The 16,831-nt window shown below is 40.1% G+C and overlaps 1 protein-coding gene across 17 annotated transcripts in view; it reads right to left on the bottom strand.

The window, feature by feature from the left end:
• Window positions 1–16,831, bottom strand: part of FAM168B (family with sequence similarity 168 member B) — a 69,406-nt gene that overhangs the window by 30,120 nt on the left and 22,455 nt on the right. For 15 of the 17 annotated variants that reach the window (XM_081129474.1, XM_081129489.1, XM_081129480.1 and 12 more), the window contains one exon: window positions 4,079–4,162. The exons of the other annotated variants lie outside the window; for them this stretch is intronic. In XM_081129474.1, coding sequence (XP_080985600.1) covers window positions 4,079–4,162 — 84 coding nt within the window. The remainder of the gene's footprint in view (window positions 1–4,078; window positions 4,163–16,831) is intronic. 17 annotated transcript variants of the gene reach the window in all.

The following is a 16,831-nucleotide window of genomic DNA, read 5'->3' as shown; positions in this document are numbered from 1 at the left end:
TGAGTCAAAAGGACTCATTTTAAAAAAATATATATCTTTTATTGATTTCAGAGAGAGGAAAGCAGAGGGAGAGAGAGAGAGAGAAACATCAATGATGAGAGTCATTGATCGGCTGCCTCCTGCATGCCCCCGACTGGGGATCGAGCCTGCAACCCGGGCATGTGCCCTGACCAGGAATCAAACCCCAATCACCTGGATCCTAGGTTGACGCTCAACCGCTGAGCCACATCCGGCTGGGCAAAAGGACTCATTTTTAAGCTTCTTTCTAATACATTGCCAAATTGTTCTCCAAAAGTTTACCTTATTAATCCTCCATCCAGTAATGCACAGTAGCAACCAAGGAAGCTATTTAATCACTCTTAGCAACATCTTCATCTTTTTAAAATTATGTACCAATGGGCGGGTTCTGGTCAAGATGGAGGAGTAGGTAAACACTGTGCTAACCTCCTCCCATGACCACATAAAAATTACAACTAAATTACAGAACAATCAACAGGGAGAACCATTTGAACACTAGCTAAACAGAAGTCCTGTAACTAAGGAAATATATAAGCCATATCAAGAACGATAGGAGGGAAGGAGATACAAAAAGGGCTGGCCCCAAAGCCAAGTCTGGCAGTTGAGAACTGGGAGGGATATCTCAGCTGCAGAAGTCCCCACTTAAAAGCGAGGGGTCTCAATCCCACACCAGGCTCCCCAGCCTGGAGCACCAGTGCCGGGAAGAGAGCCCTCACATCTGGCTCTGCAAATTGGCAGGGATTCCATCCAACCACATGAAACAAAAGGCTGGTGTAAACCCAGGCATCTCAAAGGGCCCACACACAGACTCAGTCACTCAACAGGCACTTACCCTAGGCTCCAACAAAAGAACAGCAGCTTAGGGGGTGCTAGAGACATACAGGGAGAAACTGAGTTGTGTGGCTTTGGAAGAGGGCTGAAAGGACAGCTGCCACTGTCCCTTTGTTGAGCCCTCCTCCTGTACAGCAGACAGGTGGGTGCCATCTTTCTGGTTGTTGAACCTACCACCACATGGGCCAAATCTGAATCTGCATCAATCTGGTGAACATTACTTGCTCCACCCTGGTGACTCCCTGAGCCCATGCCCCCACCCAGCTTGCAGGTGGCCAAAGGCAGGCAGCCGTCCTCAGCCTGCATTGCAGTCTTTCTTAAAACTCTCAGAAGTCCACAGGACCCAGGCAGGCAGTGTTTGTGAATGGCCTCAGTGCCCTGTACCTTTTGAAGAGTGTCCTTGGGCTATGCACTGGCACCAATTCTGAATCTGCATTAACCTGGTGAACACCCACGCACCTCATCTTGGTGAATCTGAAACCCTACCTCACCCAACTCACCTCACCCAACTGGCCTGCTGCCTGAGGCTTGTTCAGTGAGCCTTACAGGCAGCCAGCAGGTACTAGCAGCAGCAGGTCTCAAAGCACCTTTTTGCTGACCAGCCTCTGGCCTGGTACTGGTAGAAGCTGATCATAGTTCACAGTGTGGCCTCTCCCACATAACTCCAGGCCTAGCACAGCAGCTACCAATCACAGATCACTTTTTAGTTTTTACCAGGCTGGTCACAGGCAGTGGCTGACCTGGGTATGCACCCCAGCCCCTCCTTAGAGGCCCCAGAACCAACACACCCTGTGGCTGGCTTCAGAAAACAACCCAGTTAGCTCCAAAGTCCCACTTCATGGGGTCAACCTCCACACAGCAGTTCGAACACTGGTTCAGCCAACCCTCATAATCAATTGCCTGAGAATCAATCCCACCTGACATTCCAATAGCAACCAAGGCTCAACCACAATAGGAGGACACACATAACCCACACAAGAGACAATCCTGGAGCACTTGGCTCAGGTGATCGGAGAAACTGAGCCATTGGGTCCCACAGGACACCTATTACATAAGACCACTCTGCCAACACTGGGAGACACAGCAGATCTACCTAATACATAGATATAAACACAGGAAGGCAGCCAAAATGAGGAGACAAAGAAACATGTCCCAAACAAAAGAACAGGAGAAATTGCCAGAAAAAGAACTAAAAGATGTACACAAACAGTTAAGCAAAGACATAAAAATGGCAAATAAGCATGTGAAAAGATATTCAACATGATCAGTCATTAGATAAGCTCAAATTAAAACTACAATGAAGCTTTGTGCAGTGGCAGTATTGTAGCCAATGAGGTTTATCGGAGGCGTGATTATTGCTAATAAAAATAAAAAAGAAATATCACTATACTAAGATGGCTCAAATTAAAAACCATGACCATATCAAGTGTTAACAAGGTTAGGAATGGAAACTCACTGCTTGTAGGAACATAAAATAGTGCAAACACTTCGGAAGATAGTTTGGCAATTTCTTACAAAGTTAAACATACCCCTGGCTTTAAAAACCAGCTATTCCTCTCCTTTGTATTTACTTAAGAAAATGAAAGCATATGTCCAAAGACTTGGATATAAATGTTCATAGAAGTTTCATCTGTAACAGCCAAAAGCTGCAAACAATTCAAATGTCCATCGCTGGTGCATAAATAAGCAAATCGTGGATGTCCATACAATGGACCACCCAACAATAAAAAGAAATAATAAACTACTGATATACACTTCAACATATGTGTCAAAATAATTGTGCTAAAAGAAGCCAGTCCCCCCTTCAAAGCCATGCCCACTCCAAAAAATAGTACATTCCATATGATTCATTAATATAAAATTTTAGAAAATACAAATGATCTATAATGAGAGAAAACAGGTCAGTGATTTCCCGGAGCCTAGGTGAGATTACAAAGGGGCAGCAGAAAGCTTTTATGGGCAAAAGATATGCTCACTTTCAATTGTAAGGGTGGTATATATTAGATCATAAGTTATCAAACTATATACTTTAAGTATGTGTAATTTACTATATGCCATTTATACCTCAAGAGAACTGTTTAAAAAAGTTAAACAAGGTGAGATGTTTTATATAAGGAAATGGATGGTGCTATTTGGCCTAAATATATGGTGAAAAATACAGAACATAATACTGTTGACCCCAGGGAAGGAATATTCCATAACAAACACCAAAAGACAGCTGCAAAGTAGCAGGTACTCTAGTTCAGGTAGGAGAGAAAGGGTGAATAAAAGTTGGGCAAAAGCAAAAAACGAAAATCATTTGGTAAAGAAGCAGCCATCTCTGAGTGTGAACTACAGGCTGAACAAACGTGGTCAGAGTGGAAATGAAAAGCAAAGAGATGGATAGAAGGAAGAATTTTATGATTAACAAAATAGGAAGAATTCAGGAAAAGGGCACTATTGCTGTCTTCTCTTCTGTCAAAGTTAACTGCGTGAGGCTAGGGGTTCCAAAGGACAAAGAAGTGCTCGGTGGACCAGTGAGGCCAAGCCTTCTAGTCAGAGCATGGGCCACCATTGCTGCAGCAGATTCACAAAGTCTAGTCTCAGTGAATAAAGCCTGGAATGAGCCAACACCATATTGCGGGCTTGCAGAGGAAAATTTCACTAAATATGCTATCTTTACAAGGTTCATACCTAAACCAATTCCAACTTCATCAGTAATTTCTAAAATGTAAAAAATTCTCATGGGTAGAAAATAAGAGTTAAAAACCAAAAAAAAAAAAACAAACAAAAACTCAACAACAACAATTATTATTCTTTGAAAACTATATAGAAAACTTACATAAAAAATAAGACACTCTTTTAACACTATAAACAAAGTGCTAAATGATCTTAAAAGAAATATCTAAAAATGTTAGCAACATGGAAATAGCATGATGATCTTTAATTTCTTGTAATCAATTCTATTTCATAAATACACGTTCTGGCACAACTATTTACCTGTAACAACCTATATTTAGAATGAAGATCTGTGTTGTGGAAGGACATCAGAAATACGATATCTAAAGCTTTACATGCAAGAATAATTAAGTTTTGATTGCCCTTATCAACAAGACTAATCTTATGAACCAAGAAATCAACCCCAAATCTTAATTCTATAACCACTCCTCTCAAAATCCACCCACCTTACATTCTCCCCCAGCTACATGGAAAAAGCACTTTTGCGACCCAGTACATAAAACATGCATACCTGTTTGGAAGGTAGGATTTGCTCCAGGGTACATGTTGGGGGAGTAGGCAGGAGCTGCTGCTGCATAGCCCATGGGGAAACCCGCTAGAGAAAAACACACAGAACAATCTGATGTCATCACCTGAAGGAGTAACATGATTTTACAACCAGGGTTCCCACATACACAGTCTTCTTATCTCCTTCATCAGAACTCATGACTGACTTAAGGAGCCCAACAGTGTTATATAGGCTGAACAGTTTGTCTCTAGTTGTCTCCTTTCCTCAGAATTATTATGAGTCACAATTCTAATTATGTCTTTTAAACCTATGAGTATATGCTTACAACTTTTGCCCTGGCTGGTGTGGCTCAGCTGGTAGAGCGTTATCTTGTGCACCGAAGGGTCACCGGTTCGATTCTCAGTCAGGGCACATGGCCAAGCTGTGAATTTCATCCAAGGTTGGGCTGCATGCGGGAGGCAACCGATTGATGTATCTCTCTCACAGCAATGTCTCTCTCTCTCTCCCTTTCCCTTTCTCTCTAAAAATAAAAAAAAACATTTTATAAAAAATGCTTACAACATTCAACAACTGAAAAAATTTGACAAACTAAGAATCAAAATATCAAAAACGAACAAAACAAATACACATCCAAATATAAGTCAAAAACTGCCAATACTGTGGCAGTTTTATTCTAGATTCTAATCCCATAATTTAAGACTGCTAAGAGCACTGTGTGCTGAAGGGGCTCTAACTGGGACCAAAGACACACGGAACTGAGAAAAAGCCAATCTCATAACCTACTTGGAAGCAACCTTAGATTTATTAATACAAACGAGGAATCCTTCATAAAACTAAACCACAGCCTAATAATTCATGTGAACACAAAAGAAACAGCAAATAAGACTTATTATTATAGTCAAAATCCTTGCCATTGGCAGATGAAGAATTATGCAGCAGTAGTATGTAAAATATAAAAAGAACAAAGTAACCTCTGTGAACTGATTTGGAATGGTTCCTAGAATGCATTAAGATGACAAAACAAAGTGAACACCACCTACATCTCCATTCCAGAAAAGGACCTGTGGTTCAGCCATAAGGAGTATGTGGGTCAACAGTGTCCAGCAGCAGCAACTTCCAGGGCCACTTTGGCCTAATGAGGGCCTCCTCTCACTGCCAATCCTTGCCCCAGAGCTCCTGTTGAGTTGGCTAAGACTTCGGCAAATTTGTATCACAATCCTGAGGCTCCCCTACCCAATTCTGCTTCTTCCCCACTAGACCTTTCAAAAGTGTCATCCTCCCCCAAAATGTCTGCATTTCTAATTCCATCTAAGTATGTACCGCCTTTTGTGTAACAAAGAAGAAATTAGAATATATGGATGCAGTTGGCCTAGGGGCATGACATGGACTGAATATTTGTGTTCCCTTCAAAATTGTATGTTGACACCCTAACCCCAATGTGATGGTATTTGGAGATACTCAACAGTAATCATTTCACAATGTACACATATATTAAATCATCACAAACAGCTTTATAAAACGTACAAACTAGACATATACAATTTTTGTCAATCATTGGAAAAAAAGATGCTATCTGCCTAACAAAAGAAGAAATCAACTGGACTACCTATGACTTTTTTTTTTAATATATCTTTATTGATTTCAGAGAAAGGAAGGGGGAGGGAGGGAGAGAGGGAGGGAGGGAGGGAGGGAGGGAGGGAGGGAGGGAGGGAGGGAGGGAGGGAGGGAGGGAGGGAGGGAGAGAAACATCAGTGGTGAGAGAGTCATCATTGACTGGCTGCCTCCTGCACGCCTCTGACTGGGGATTGAGCCCACAACCTGGGCATGTGCCCTGACCAGGAATCGAACCGCGATCTCCTGGATCCTAGGTTGACGCTCAACCGCTGAGCCACGTCTGGCTGGGCTACCTATGACTTTTAATACACTGTGTATTACATTCAATGTTAAAACACTAAGCATCCCAAGAAACAGGACCATATGGCTAAAAACAGAAGAAAAGATAAACTGACAACAGAAACAGATCCACAAGTGATCCAGGGACAGCAGTAAGCCAACAAGGTCTTTAAAATAAATAACTGTGAGTAGTATGTTAAAGAAAACAGAAAATGGAATCAATAAAAAAACTTGATTCAATACATGAGCAGAATAAGCAGAATTAGCAAAATGAAAGCAGATAAGAACAAAATTATCTATATTAAAACCCATAGACAGACACACACACAGAAAAGGAAAATCAAAAAGGATGTAAGAGACATAAGACAAAGTGAAATGACCTAATATACTTATAAATGGAGTTCCAGGACAGAGAGAAAGGGGCAGAAAAAATATTTGAAGAGATACTGTTACTGCTGGAAAAAATCAGTCCACAAGAGTCAAGAAGCTCTATGAGCACTAAACAAGAAAAATACAAAAAATTAAAATAAATAAATCACATCAAACCCCTGAAACTAGTAAAGACTGCCTTATTTGGAAACAGGGTCTTCACGGATATAAGGATCTAGAGATAAGATCATCATGGATTACCCAGGTAGGCCCTAAATCTAATGACAAGTGTGTACATAAAAAACACACAGATGGGCTTCTAGTCAAGATGGCTGATAGGTAAACACTGCACTTGCCTCCTCCCACAACCACATTAAAATTACAACTAAACTACAGAACAAGCATCAGTGAGAACCACTTGAGATTTAGTTGAACAGAAGTCCTATAACTAAGGATATACAGAAGCCACATCAAGACTGGTAAAGGGGCAGAGAAGCAGAACACACTGGTTCCATAACCATGTGTGTCATAAAAATCTCGGCTGTGGAGGTCCTCGCTGAAGAGTGGTGGTGGGGGGGTGTCCCAGGCCCACATAAGGCTTCCTGAGCACAGCGTTCCGGTGCCAGAGGGAAAGTCCTCATAATTTTTGGCTATAAAAATCATTTTTAGATTATGGCTGAGTGAGACAGAGGACTCCTAGAGTCCCAGGGTTCCTCTTAAAGAGCTCGCAAAGGAACTTACTTGGACTTACTTATTCTGAGCTCCAGGGCTGGAGCAGCAGCTTGAAAAGCACAGGGACATATGGGGAGGAAGTGAATTGTCTGGCATCAGGGTGAGGGCTGGAAGGCTGCAGGGGCATCTTTCTCCCAAACAGAAGTTCTGGCAGAGCCCCTTCACTGTTCCTTTGCTGAGCCCTCTCCCCACAGAGCCCACAGGCAGGTGCCATATCTGAGTCACCATCAACCTGGCTAATACTGTACTCCACTCCTTGATGACTCCCTGAGACTGTCACACCCAACTTACAGGCCCAATCAAGCTGCTTCTAATGGCTTTTCTATATTAACTGCCATCTTGGCTTATGCTGTAGACTTTCCTAAAATCTTTCAAAGGTTTACAAACACCAAATAAGCAGCATCTAGCCTTGGGGTGCCTTGTACCTCTTGCTGAGCAGCCCCAAGCCTGGCACTAGCACCAGTTGGCTTTAGTTCGCAGCTTAGTTCCTCACAGGCATTTCCACACCCAGTGCAAGTGGCAACCATCTGCAGATGACTTTGTAGCTCATACAAGGTGGTCCCAGGCAGGGCACAAGCAGTAGCTGACCTTCGCCTGCACCTCCCAAAAGGCCCCAGAACCAACACACCTGGCGGCCAGCTTCAGACATACCAGAGCACCACCCACCACCTCAACAAATGACACACTCAAAGAACAGACTAGGCAAGTACCAATGACTCACTAAAGTGAATCCTGCTACATAGGGTCAACCCCTACACAACAGCTCCTTGACTGTAGTCATGGACAATCCTCACAACCAATCAGAGTAAGGATCAATGCTTGCCAAGAGCAATCAAGGCTCAACTCAACAAGTGGGGAGAGGTCATTCACACAAGGGACATCTCTGGAGCACCTGACTCAGATGACCAGAGAGACTGAGCCACTGGGGCCAAAAAGACACCTACTACATGAGGCCACCCTACCAAGACTGGGAGACATAACAGATCTACCTAATACATAGAAACAAACACAGAGAGGCAGCTAAAATAAGGACCCAAAGAAAAATGTCCCAAATGAAAGAACAAAACAAAACTGCAGAAAAAAACTAAACAAAATGGAGACAAGCAATCTGCCAGATGCAGGCTTCAACACTGGTTCTAAAGATGCTCAATGATCTCAGTGAGAACTTCAACAAAGAGGAAACATAAAAATAGAGACAGAAAACATACAAAAGAGCTAGTCATAAATGAAGAATACATTAGAGGAAATCAACATATTAGATAGAGGATCAAATTAGTGATTTGAAGATAAGGTAGCAGAAAACATCCAATCAGAAGAGCATAAAGAAAAAAGAATCCAAAAAAAGGGACAGTTTAAGGAGCCTCTGGGAACATCAGGCATGACAAAACTCACACCATAGGGGTTACAGAAGAAGAAGAGAGAGAGCAAGAAATTAAAAACCTTTTTGAAGAAATAATGTCTAAAAATTTCCTAACTTGGTGAAAAAAAGAGACATACAAGTCTAAGAAACATAGAGAGACCCAAAAAAGATGAAATCAAAGAGGCTCTCACCAAGATGCATCATAATCAAAATGTCAAAGGTTAAAGACAAAAGAAAATCTTAAAAGGAACAAGAGAAAAGCAGTTAGTTACCTATGAAGGAGCTCCCATAAGATTGTCAGCCGATTTTCAACAGAAACTTTGTAGGCCAGAAGTGCTTGGCATGAAATATTCAGAGATAAAAAGGGGGGATCTACTACCATGATCACTCTTCCCAGCAAGGCTATCATTTAGAATCAAAAGACGGATAACAAACCTCCCAGACAAGAAAAAGCTAAAAGAGTTCATCACCACTTAACTAGTTTTACAAGAAATATTAAGGAGAAGAAGAAGAATGAAGAAAGAAGAAAGGAGGAGGAGAAGGAGAAAGAAGAAGGAGGAGGAGGAGGAGGAAGAGAAGGAAAAGGAGGAGGGGGGAAGAAGGAGAAGAAGGAAGAAGAAGAAGGAGGAGGAGGAGGAAGAGGAGGAGAAGGAGGAGGAGAAGGAGAAGGAAGAGAAGGAGGAGGAGGAGAAGGGAGAAGGAGGAGGAGGGGGAGGGGAGGAGGGAAGGAAGAAGAAGAAGGAAAAAAGGAGGAGGAAAGGTAAAAAATAAGAAAAATAAAATAGGAATACAGTAAAACCTCAATATAACAGAATAATATGGGGGAGGGGGTACCCATTAATGACAAAGGTCCATTATATAATAAAGTAGATTTTAAGAATGCCTATGCTAAAAAATTGACAAATTAGTTTACCAGTTTTTACTTATATAGACACGTTTGTGTAATTAAAATTAAGTATATACGAAAAGTTTAATTTCACAGAAAAGCTTTCTATATATATTACTGTAATTTAAAATTGATAATGAATGGGTCTAGTAAATTCATGCATTCACTAAATACTGTGAGTAAACAAATGCAAAGGCTGGGGCAAGGCTTAGCTGACGTAGGAACATAAGCAAGCATGTGTTAAAACTGGTGCAGTCACGCCACATGACAACAGAACCAATTACTGCATGTGATGCAGAGTGACCACAAGCTACTCATTCGCTGAACATTATTTATGAGCAGTGACCTTGCATTTAAATATACTGACTATAACACTGACACTCTCCGAGGACCAAACTGGAATTAAAACTAAAATATAGAATACCCAGCCTGAATAATCAACTGAAGATGAGCTGGAGAGCACCCTCATAACCAAGGACCTAGAGAGGAGACCGTATAGAGGCTGGTAGAAAGTGCAGAAGAGTGAGAGGGCTGGCAGGGCCACCACAGGCAGCAGCTGAAGTTCAGGTGGGATATCTCAGCTGTATGGGGTTCCCACTAAGAACTCTGGGGTCTAAAACCCAAGCTGGATTGCCCCACGTAGAGCACCAGAACCAGAAAGGTGCCCACATAACATCTGGCTGCGAAAAGCAGCAGGGTTTCTGTCTGCCAGGGAAAGAGCTGCAAATCAGGCACCACCTTAAAGAACCAATACACAAAATTTAGTTCAGCCAATCACCTTGGGCTCTGGCAGAGGGAGGGCAGAGTGGAGTAGAGTTGTGTGAGGAGAATCCAGGGCTGCCAGATGTGAGGATAGAGCTCAGAGGGCAGCCATAGGGATTCCTGCACTGAATCACGCTCACATACTGCACAGGAAATCTTTCTCAGGCAGACCTTTGCCAGCCAGGCGCTTTTGCCAGGGGGGAAACAATTGCTCCACGTATTGGAAAACTTCTTACCGCACACTGGGAATATATGCCTTGCTCTGGTCTACAGCCTAAAGCTCATTAAGAGACTAAGATTAATCAGGCTGCAGGCAGAGGTGGACCTCTGGATGCTTTGAGTCTTGCCTGATCTGTTTCTGGACCAAGGCCTTGGAAAAGCAATTTTGGTGTGCATCTTGGTACTGTCCAAACACACCCAACCCCAGCAGAGGGGACCACAAGCCATGGACTGTTGATAGCTCCAAACAGAGTATTCAAGGCCAGTCACAAACAGCGTTTGACATTGGCCTCCACCAGAGACACTCCAAAATGACTGGGAGTCCTAGCAGATGAACCTAAAAATAAAAGCTAACACAAATAGGGAGCCAAAATGAGAAGATAAAAAAACAAGCCCCAAATGGAAGAACAAGAGAATTCTCCAGAAGAGCTAAATGAAATGGAGATAAGCAATCTATCAGATACAGAGTTAGGAATACTGATAGTAAGGATGCTCAACAGCATGAAAAAAGATATGGAAACCATGAAGGAAATTAAGAACGACACAGCATAAAGAACACATTGGAAGGAATAGGACTGGATTAGCTAATTAAAAGACAGGGTAGAAAAAAAATCACTCAATCAGAGATCCAAAAAGAAAAGACAATTTAAAAACAGGACAGTTTAAGGAGCTGTAGTACAACACGATACATAACAATAGTCACATTATAGGAGTGAAAGAAGGTGAAGAAAGTGAACAAGGGAATAGAGAACTTGTCTGAAGAAATAATAGCAGAAAACTTCCCTAACCTGGTGAAAGAAAAAGTCACACACGTTCCGGAGGCACAGAGAGTCCCACACAAGAAAAACTTGAAGAGGTCCATGCCTAGACATATCATAGTTAAAATGCCAAAAATTCAAGACAAAGAGAATCTTAAAGGCAGCAAGAGAAAAGCAATCTGTTACCTACAAAGGAGATTCTATAAGGCTGTCAGCTGATTTGTCATCAGAAATCCTACAGGCCAGAGGGAATGGCATGAAATATTCAAGGAAATGAAAAGCAAGGACCTGAAACAAAGAATACCCTACCTAGCAAGGCTATCATTCAAAATAGATGGTGAAATAAAGACCTTCCTAGACAAAAAAAGGCTAAAGGAATTTATTGCCACCAAACCAGCACTGCAAGAAATGTTAAAGGGACTGCTGTAATAAGAATAAGAAATAGAGAAAAAAATGTAGTGAGTAGAAGGAGGGAAATCATAAAGATCAGAGCAGAAATAAATAGAGGATAGAAAAAAAATACAAAAGATCAATGAAACCAAGAGCTGGTTCTTTGAAAAGATAAACAAGATCGATGAAACTTTAGCCAGATTCATCAAGAAACAAAAAGAGAGAAACCAAATAATTAAAATCAGAAACAAAAGAAATGAAGTAACGACTGTAACCACAGAAATACAAAGGATTGTAAGAAAACACTATAAACAACCATATGCCAACAGGTTGGACAACGTGGACAAAATGGACATAAACCTAGGAAAATACAATCTTCCAAGGTGGAGTGGGGAAGAATCACAGAATGTGAATGGGCCAATAAACAGCTGAAATTGAAGCAGTAATAAAAAAAAACTCCCAGCAAACAAATGCCCTGGCATGGATGGATTCATAAGGGAGTTTTACCAAGCATTCAAGGAACAACTAACACCTGTCCTCAAACTATTCCAAAAAATCCAAGAAGAAGGAAGACTTCCAAGCTCTCTTTACCAGGCTAGCATTATCCTAATTCCAAAACCAGATAGATACTACAAAGAAAGAAAATTACAAGCCAGTATAGATGCTAAAATCCTCAACAAAATATTAGCAAATCAAATCCAGTAATATATTTAAAAGATCATACATCATGACCAAGTGGGATTTATTCCAGGGATGCAAGGCTGGCACAATAATCGCAAATCAATAAACATGATACATCACATAAACAAACTGAAAGACACAAATCACATGATCATATCAATAAATACAGAAAAAACATTTCATAAAATCCAACACCCATTTTTGATAAAAACTCTCAGCAAAGTGGGAAAAGAGGGATCATACTTCAACATAATAAATGCCATATATCACAAACCTACAGCCAACATCATACTCAATGGGCAAAAATTAAAAGCATTTCCCCTAAGAACAGGAACAAGACAGGGGTGTCCACTTTCACCACTCTTATTCAAAATACTACTGGAAACCCTAGCTATAGTGGTAAAACAAGAAGAAAACATAACAGGCATCCAAATTGGAAAGGAGGAAGTAAAACTGTCATTATTTGCAGATGACATGAAATTGTACATAGAAAACTCTAAAGACTCCACCAAAAAGTTACTAGATTTAAAAAATGAACTCGGCAAGGTAGCGGGATACAAAATTAACATTCGGAAATCAATGGCATTACTATATACCCATAAAGAACTCTCAGAAAGAGAAACTAAAAAACAATCCCATTTACCATTGCAACAAAAAAAGTAAGATACCTATGAACAAATTTAACTAAGGAGGTAGAACACCTGTACTCGGAAAACTATAGGACATTGAAAAAAAGCAGAGGAAGATACAAAGAAGTGGAAGCATATACTGTCTTCATGGGTTGGAAGAATTATCATCATTAAAATGACCATACTACCCAAAGCAATCTATAGATTCAATGCAATCCCTATTAAAATACCAATGGCATATTTCACAGATATAGAACAAATATTCCAAACATTTATATGGAACCAAACAAGACCCTGAATAGCCTCAGCAATCTTGAGAACAAAGAACAGAGTGGGAGAGATCAAATACCAGATATCAAGTTATACCTCAAAGCCACTGTAGTCAAAACAGCCTGGGCCTGGCACAAGAACAGGCATATAGATCAATGGAACAGAACAGAGACCGCAGAAATCGACCCACGCCATTACTGTCATCACTATTTGACAACGGAGGCAAGAGCATACAATGGAGTAAAGGCAGTTTCTTCAATAATGGTCGTAGGAAAACTGGACAGATACATGCAAAAAAATGAAACTAGACCAACAACTTTACACCATACACAAGAATAAACTCAAAATGGGTAAAAGACTTGAATTTTTTTATCGAATCCTAGAAGAAAACATAGGCATTAAAAATCTCAGCTATCTCACACAGCAGTATTTTTGCTGATACATTTCCGAGGGCAAGAGAAACAAAGGAAAATATAAACAAATGGGACTACATCAAACTAAAAAGCTTCTGTGCAGCAAAAGAAAGCATCAACAAAATAAAAAGGGAACCCACTGTATCAGAAAACATATTTGCCAATGGCACATCTGATAAGGGGTTAATTTAAAAATATATATAAAGAACTTATACAACTCAACACCAGGAAGACTAGCGATCCAATTAAAATATGGGCAAAGGACCTGAACAGACACTTCTCCAAAGAGGACATACAGATGGCCAACAGACTAATAAAAAATGCTCAATGTCACTAGTCATCAGAGAGGTGCAAATTAAAACTACAATGAAGTATTGCCTCACACTTGCCAGAATGGCTACCATCATTAAAATCAACAAACAAGTGCGGGCAAGGTTGTGAAGATAATGAAATCTTAGTGTAATGTTGGTGGAAATGCAGAGTGGTGCAGCCACTGTGGAAAACAGTATGAAGTTTGGTCAAAAAAATAAAAATGGAACTACTGTTTGACTCAACAATCCCACTTTTAGGAATATATCCTAAGAATCCTGAAACACCAATCAGAAAGAATATATGCACCCCTATATTCATAACAGCGTTATTTATAATAGCCAAGATCTGGAAAACCCCAAGTGCCCATTAGTAGATGAGTGGATAAAAAAAGCTATGTTACATTTTCACAATGAAATACTATGAAGCTGTAGACAGCATGGTTGGATTATTATACTAAGCAAAATACGCCCTTCAGAAAGAGACAAATATCACATGACCTCATTTATATGTGGAACCTAATGAACAAAATAAACTAATGAACAAAATAGGTCCAGAGGCACAAATGCATGGAACAAACTGACAGATATCTGAGAGAAGGGTGGTGTGCGGGAGAGAAATAGATCAACCAAAGAACATATATGCACAGCCCATGATCGCTAACAATAGTGTGGTGAAGGTCTGGGGTGGGCAGGGGCTTGGTTGAGTGGAGCAAAGGGGGGTAAAATGGAGGACATTTATAATATTGTTAAGAATAAAAAAATAATAAACTAAGAAAATATATATTTGATTTTTCCAGTCAAAAGAAGAAAAAGAAAGTGAATGAAAACAGGTGCTATCAATTTTAAGAGTAAGATGGTCTTGTCTGTTTTAGGTACTGCAATTATGCTAGATTCAAAATTCTGTAGGCACATTAATTCCCTATATTGACACCCCTCCCACATTTAAAATACCCAGAATGATTACTAGGTTCCTGCATTGTACTTTCCCGATACAGTGTAATGAAAGTCAAGGAAACTAAAAATACCAAAATCATAAAAATAAGCCAGATAAGTGTTAAAGAAATAGATAAAATAAGGAGAAACTATACAAAATTTACGACTGCTATAACATTATAGAAATTTTCTTTTAAATGTTATTTCAAGACCAAAAAACCCCCAAAAAACTCAAGTGTTTTACTCCATTGCTGCTGACCAGAGGTCAGCAAACTACAGGCCACAGGACACTGTAGCCCACTGTCTGCTTTCAGTTGCGCTGAAAAAGACACTCATTCAGTATTGTCTACAGCTGTTTTTGTGATGGAAAGACAGTTGAGTAATTACCACAGAGACAGTGTGACCCACACACCCTGTATACTACACTACCTGGACCTTTACATAAAGTTTGCCATACCCTGCTTTTGACCAACCAAAGAGCAGAACAAAATATATGTATATGTCTTTAGTATCCTCACAGCCTTGTAGAGCTGGTGTATGACAGACAATCAATCAATGTTTTTACATGGACTCTCAGGTAATGCCTATTTATTTCACTGGCTCTGGATCCACTCAGAATTCTTTTCAGCTATTTAGCATTTTCCTAGTTTAAGTTAACACTAGGTTAAGTGTTAACATTTTAAAAACAGTAGGTCTTATTACTAAATTACCTCTTATCAATTCTGGAAAATTCTGTTGTTCCTTTTCTTCTAGATTCTACTCAATCCTTCTGGAGCTCTTCTCAAATCTTTTCATTCTAACATGTTTATTTCTTTTTTTTTTTCCTTTTTCTTTTTTTTAAATATACCTTTATTGATTTCAGAGAGAGGAAAGGAGAGGGAGAGAGAGAGATAGAAACATCAATGATGAGAGAGTCATTGATTGGCTGCAGTCCGCAACCCGGGCATGTGCCCTGACCGCGAATCGAACCCTGATCTCCTGGATCCTAGGTCAACGCTCAACCGCTAAGCCACGCCCGGCTGGGCAACACCTTTATTTCTTAACCAGTTTATTTCCCCCTTTCCTTACGCTATTTCTCTATTTAGCAGTTTTACCTGCAATTTAACCTAAATTTTGTTCGAATGCCTTTTTTCCCCATTTAAGTTCCAGTTGGTACTTTATTATTATTATTCTTAACTATATCCTTATTGATTTCAGAGAGAGGAAGGGAGAGGGAGAGACAGAGAGAGAAACATCAATGATGAGAATTGTCATTGATCCGCTGCGTCCTGCACACCCCCAAATGGGGATCGAGCCCGCAACTGGGGCATGTGCCCTGACCAGGAATCGAACCACGATCTCCTGGATCTTAGGTCAATGCCCAACCTCTGGGCCATACCCAGCTGGGCCATACCCAGCTGGGCCCACTTTTTGTTCACCAAGTGTCTCATTCCCCTCTCATTCTCATGTTTTGACTCAGAGTTTTACATCTTTTGTTATTCTAAGCATTGTTGTGTGACATGGCTTCTACTTGATGTCCTATTCCTGCAGTCTGTTGTGATTGGTGCCTGTTATTGATAAATTATGTCGTGTTTTATAATAATTTTGCACTTTTTTTGTTGTTGTTTGTTTTTACTGAGAATACTTTGCTAGTAGAAGTTACTAAAAATGCACAGAGCAAATACCAATAGAAAATGTACTGTATTTGAATCTCTCTATCCTATATAGTGAATGGTGCACAGAATCTGTTGGAAAAATGGCTACATGGACATTTCTTATTTTATGCCCTCATTACAAATAAAAATAAACCTTTTTATTCAAGAGTATATAAAACCAGGGAATCCATATCCATAGAGGGCGTGTGGATTTTGGCAGAGATGCAATGTCAGATTTTCATCTTAGCCTATCAATATTCTGCTCCTCTATATTTCTGTATTCCACAAGGTCAACCAAATCCAGTGAGATCCAAAACACTCTTCAGCAATTAAAATGAGCTGCTTACTCATAGGTTTAATAAAAATGGTTATTCAAACATAAAAAGTGGCCTTTTAAAACATAAAAAAGCAAAATGTTGAAACAATTTTTAAATAGTACAATAGGAAAATAAAGTTTAAAATATTTTCTTTACTCAATGCTGAGTTTTCATAAAACAGGTGTATAACAGTGTTTAT

This window comes from Miniopterus schreibersii (genome assembly GCF_964146895.1).
Source record: "Miniopterus schreibersii genome assembly, chromosome: 2".
Lineage (NCBI taxonomy): Eukaryota > Metazoa > Chordata > Mammalia > Chiroptera > Miniopteridae > Miniopterus > Miniopterus schreibersii.
This window is presented reverse-complemented; position numbering and strand designations above follow the sequence as displayed.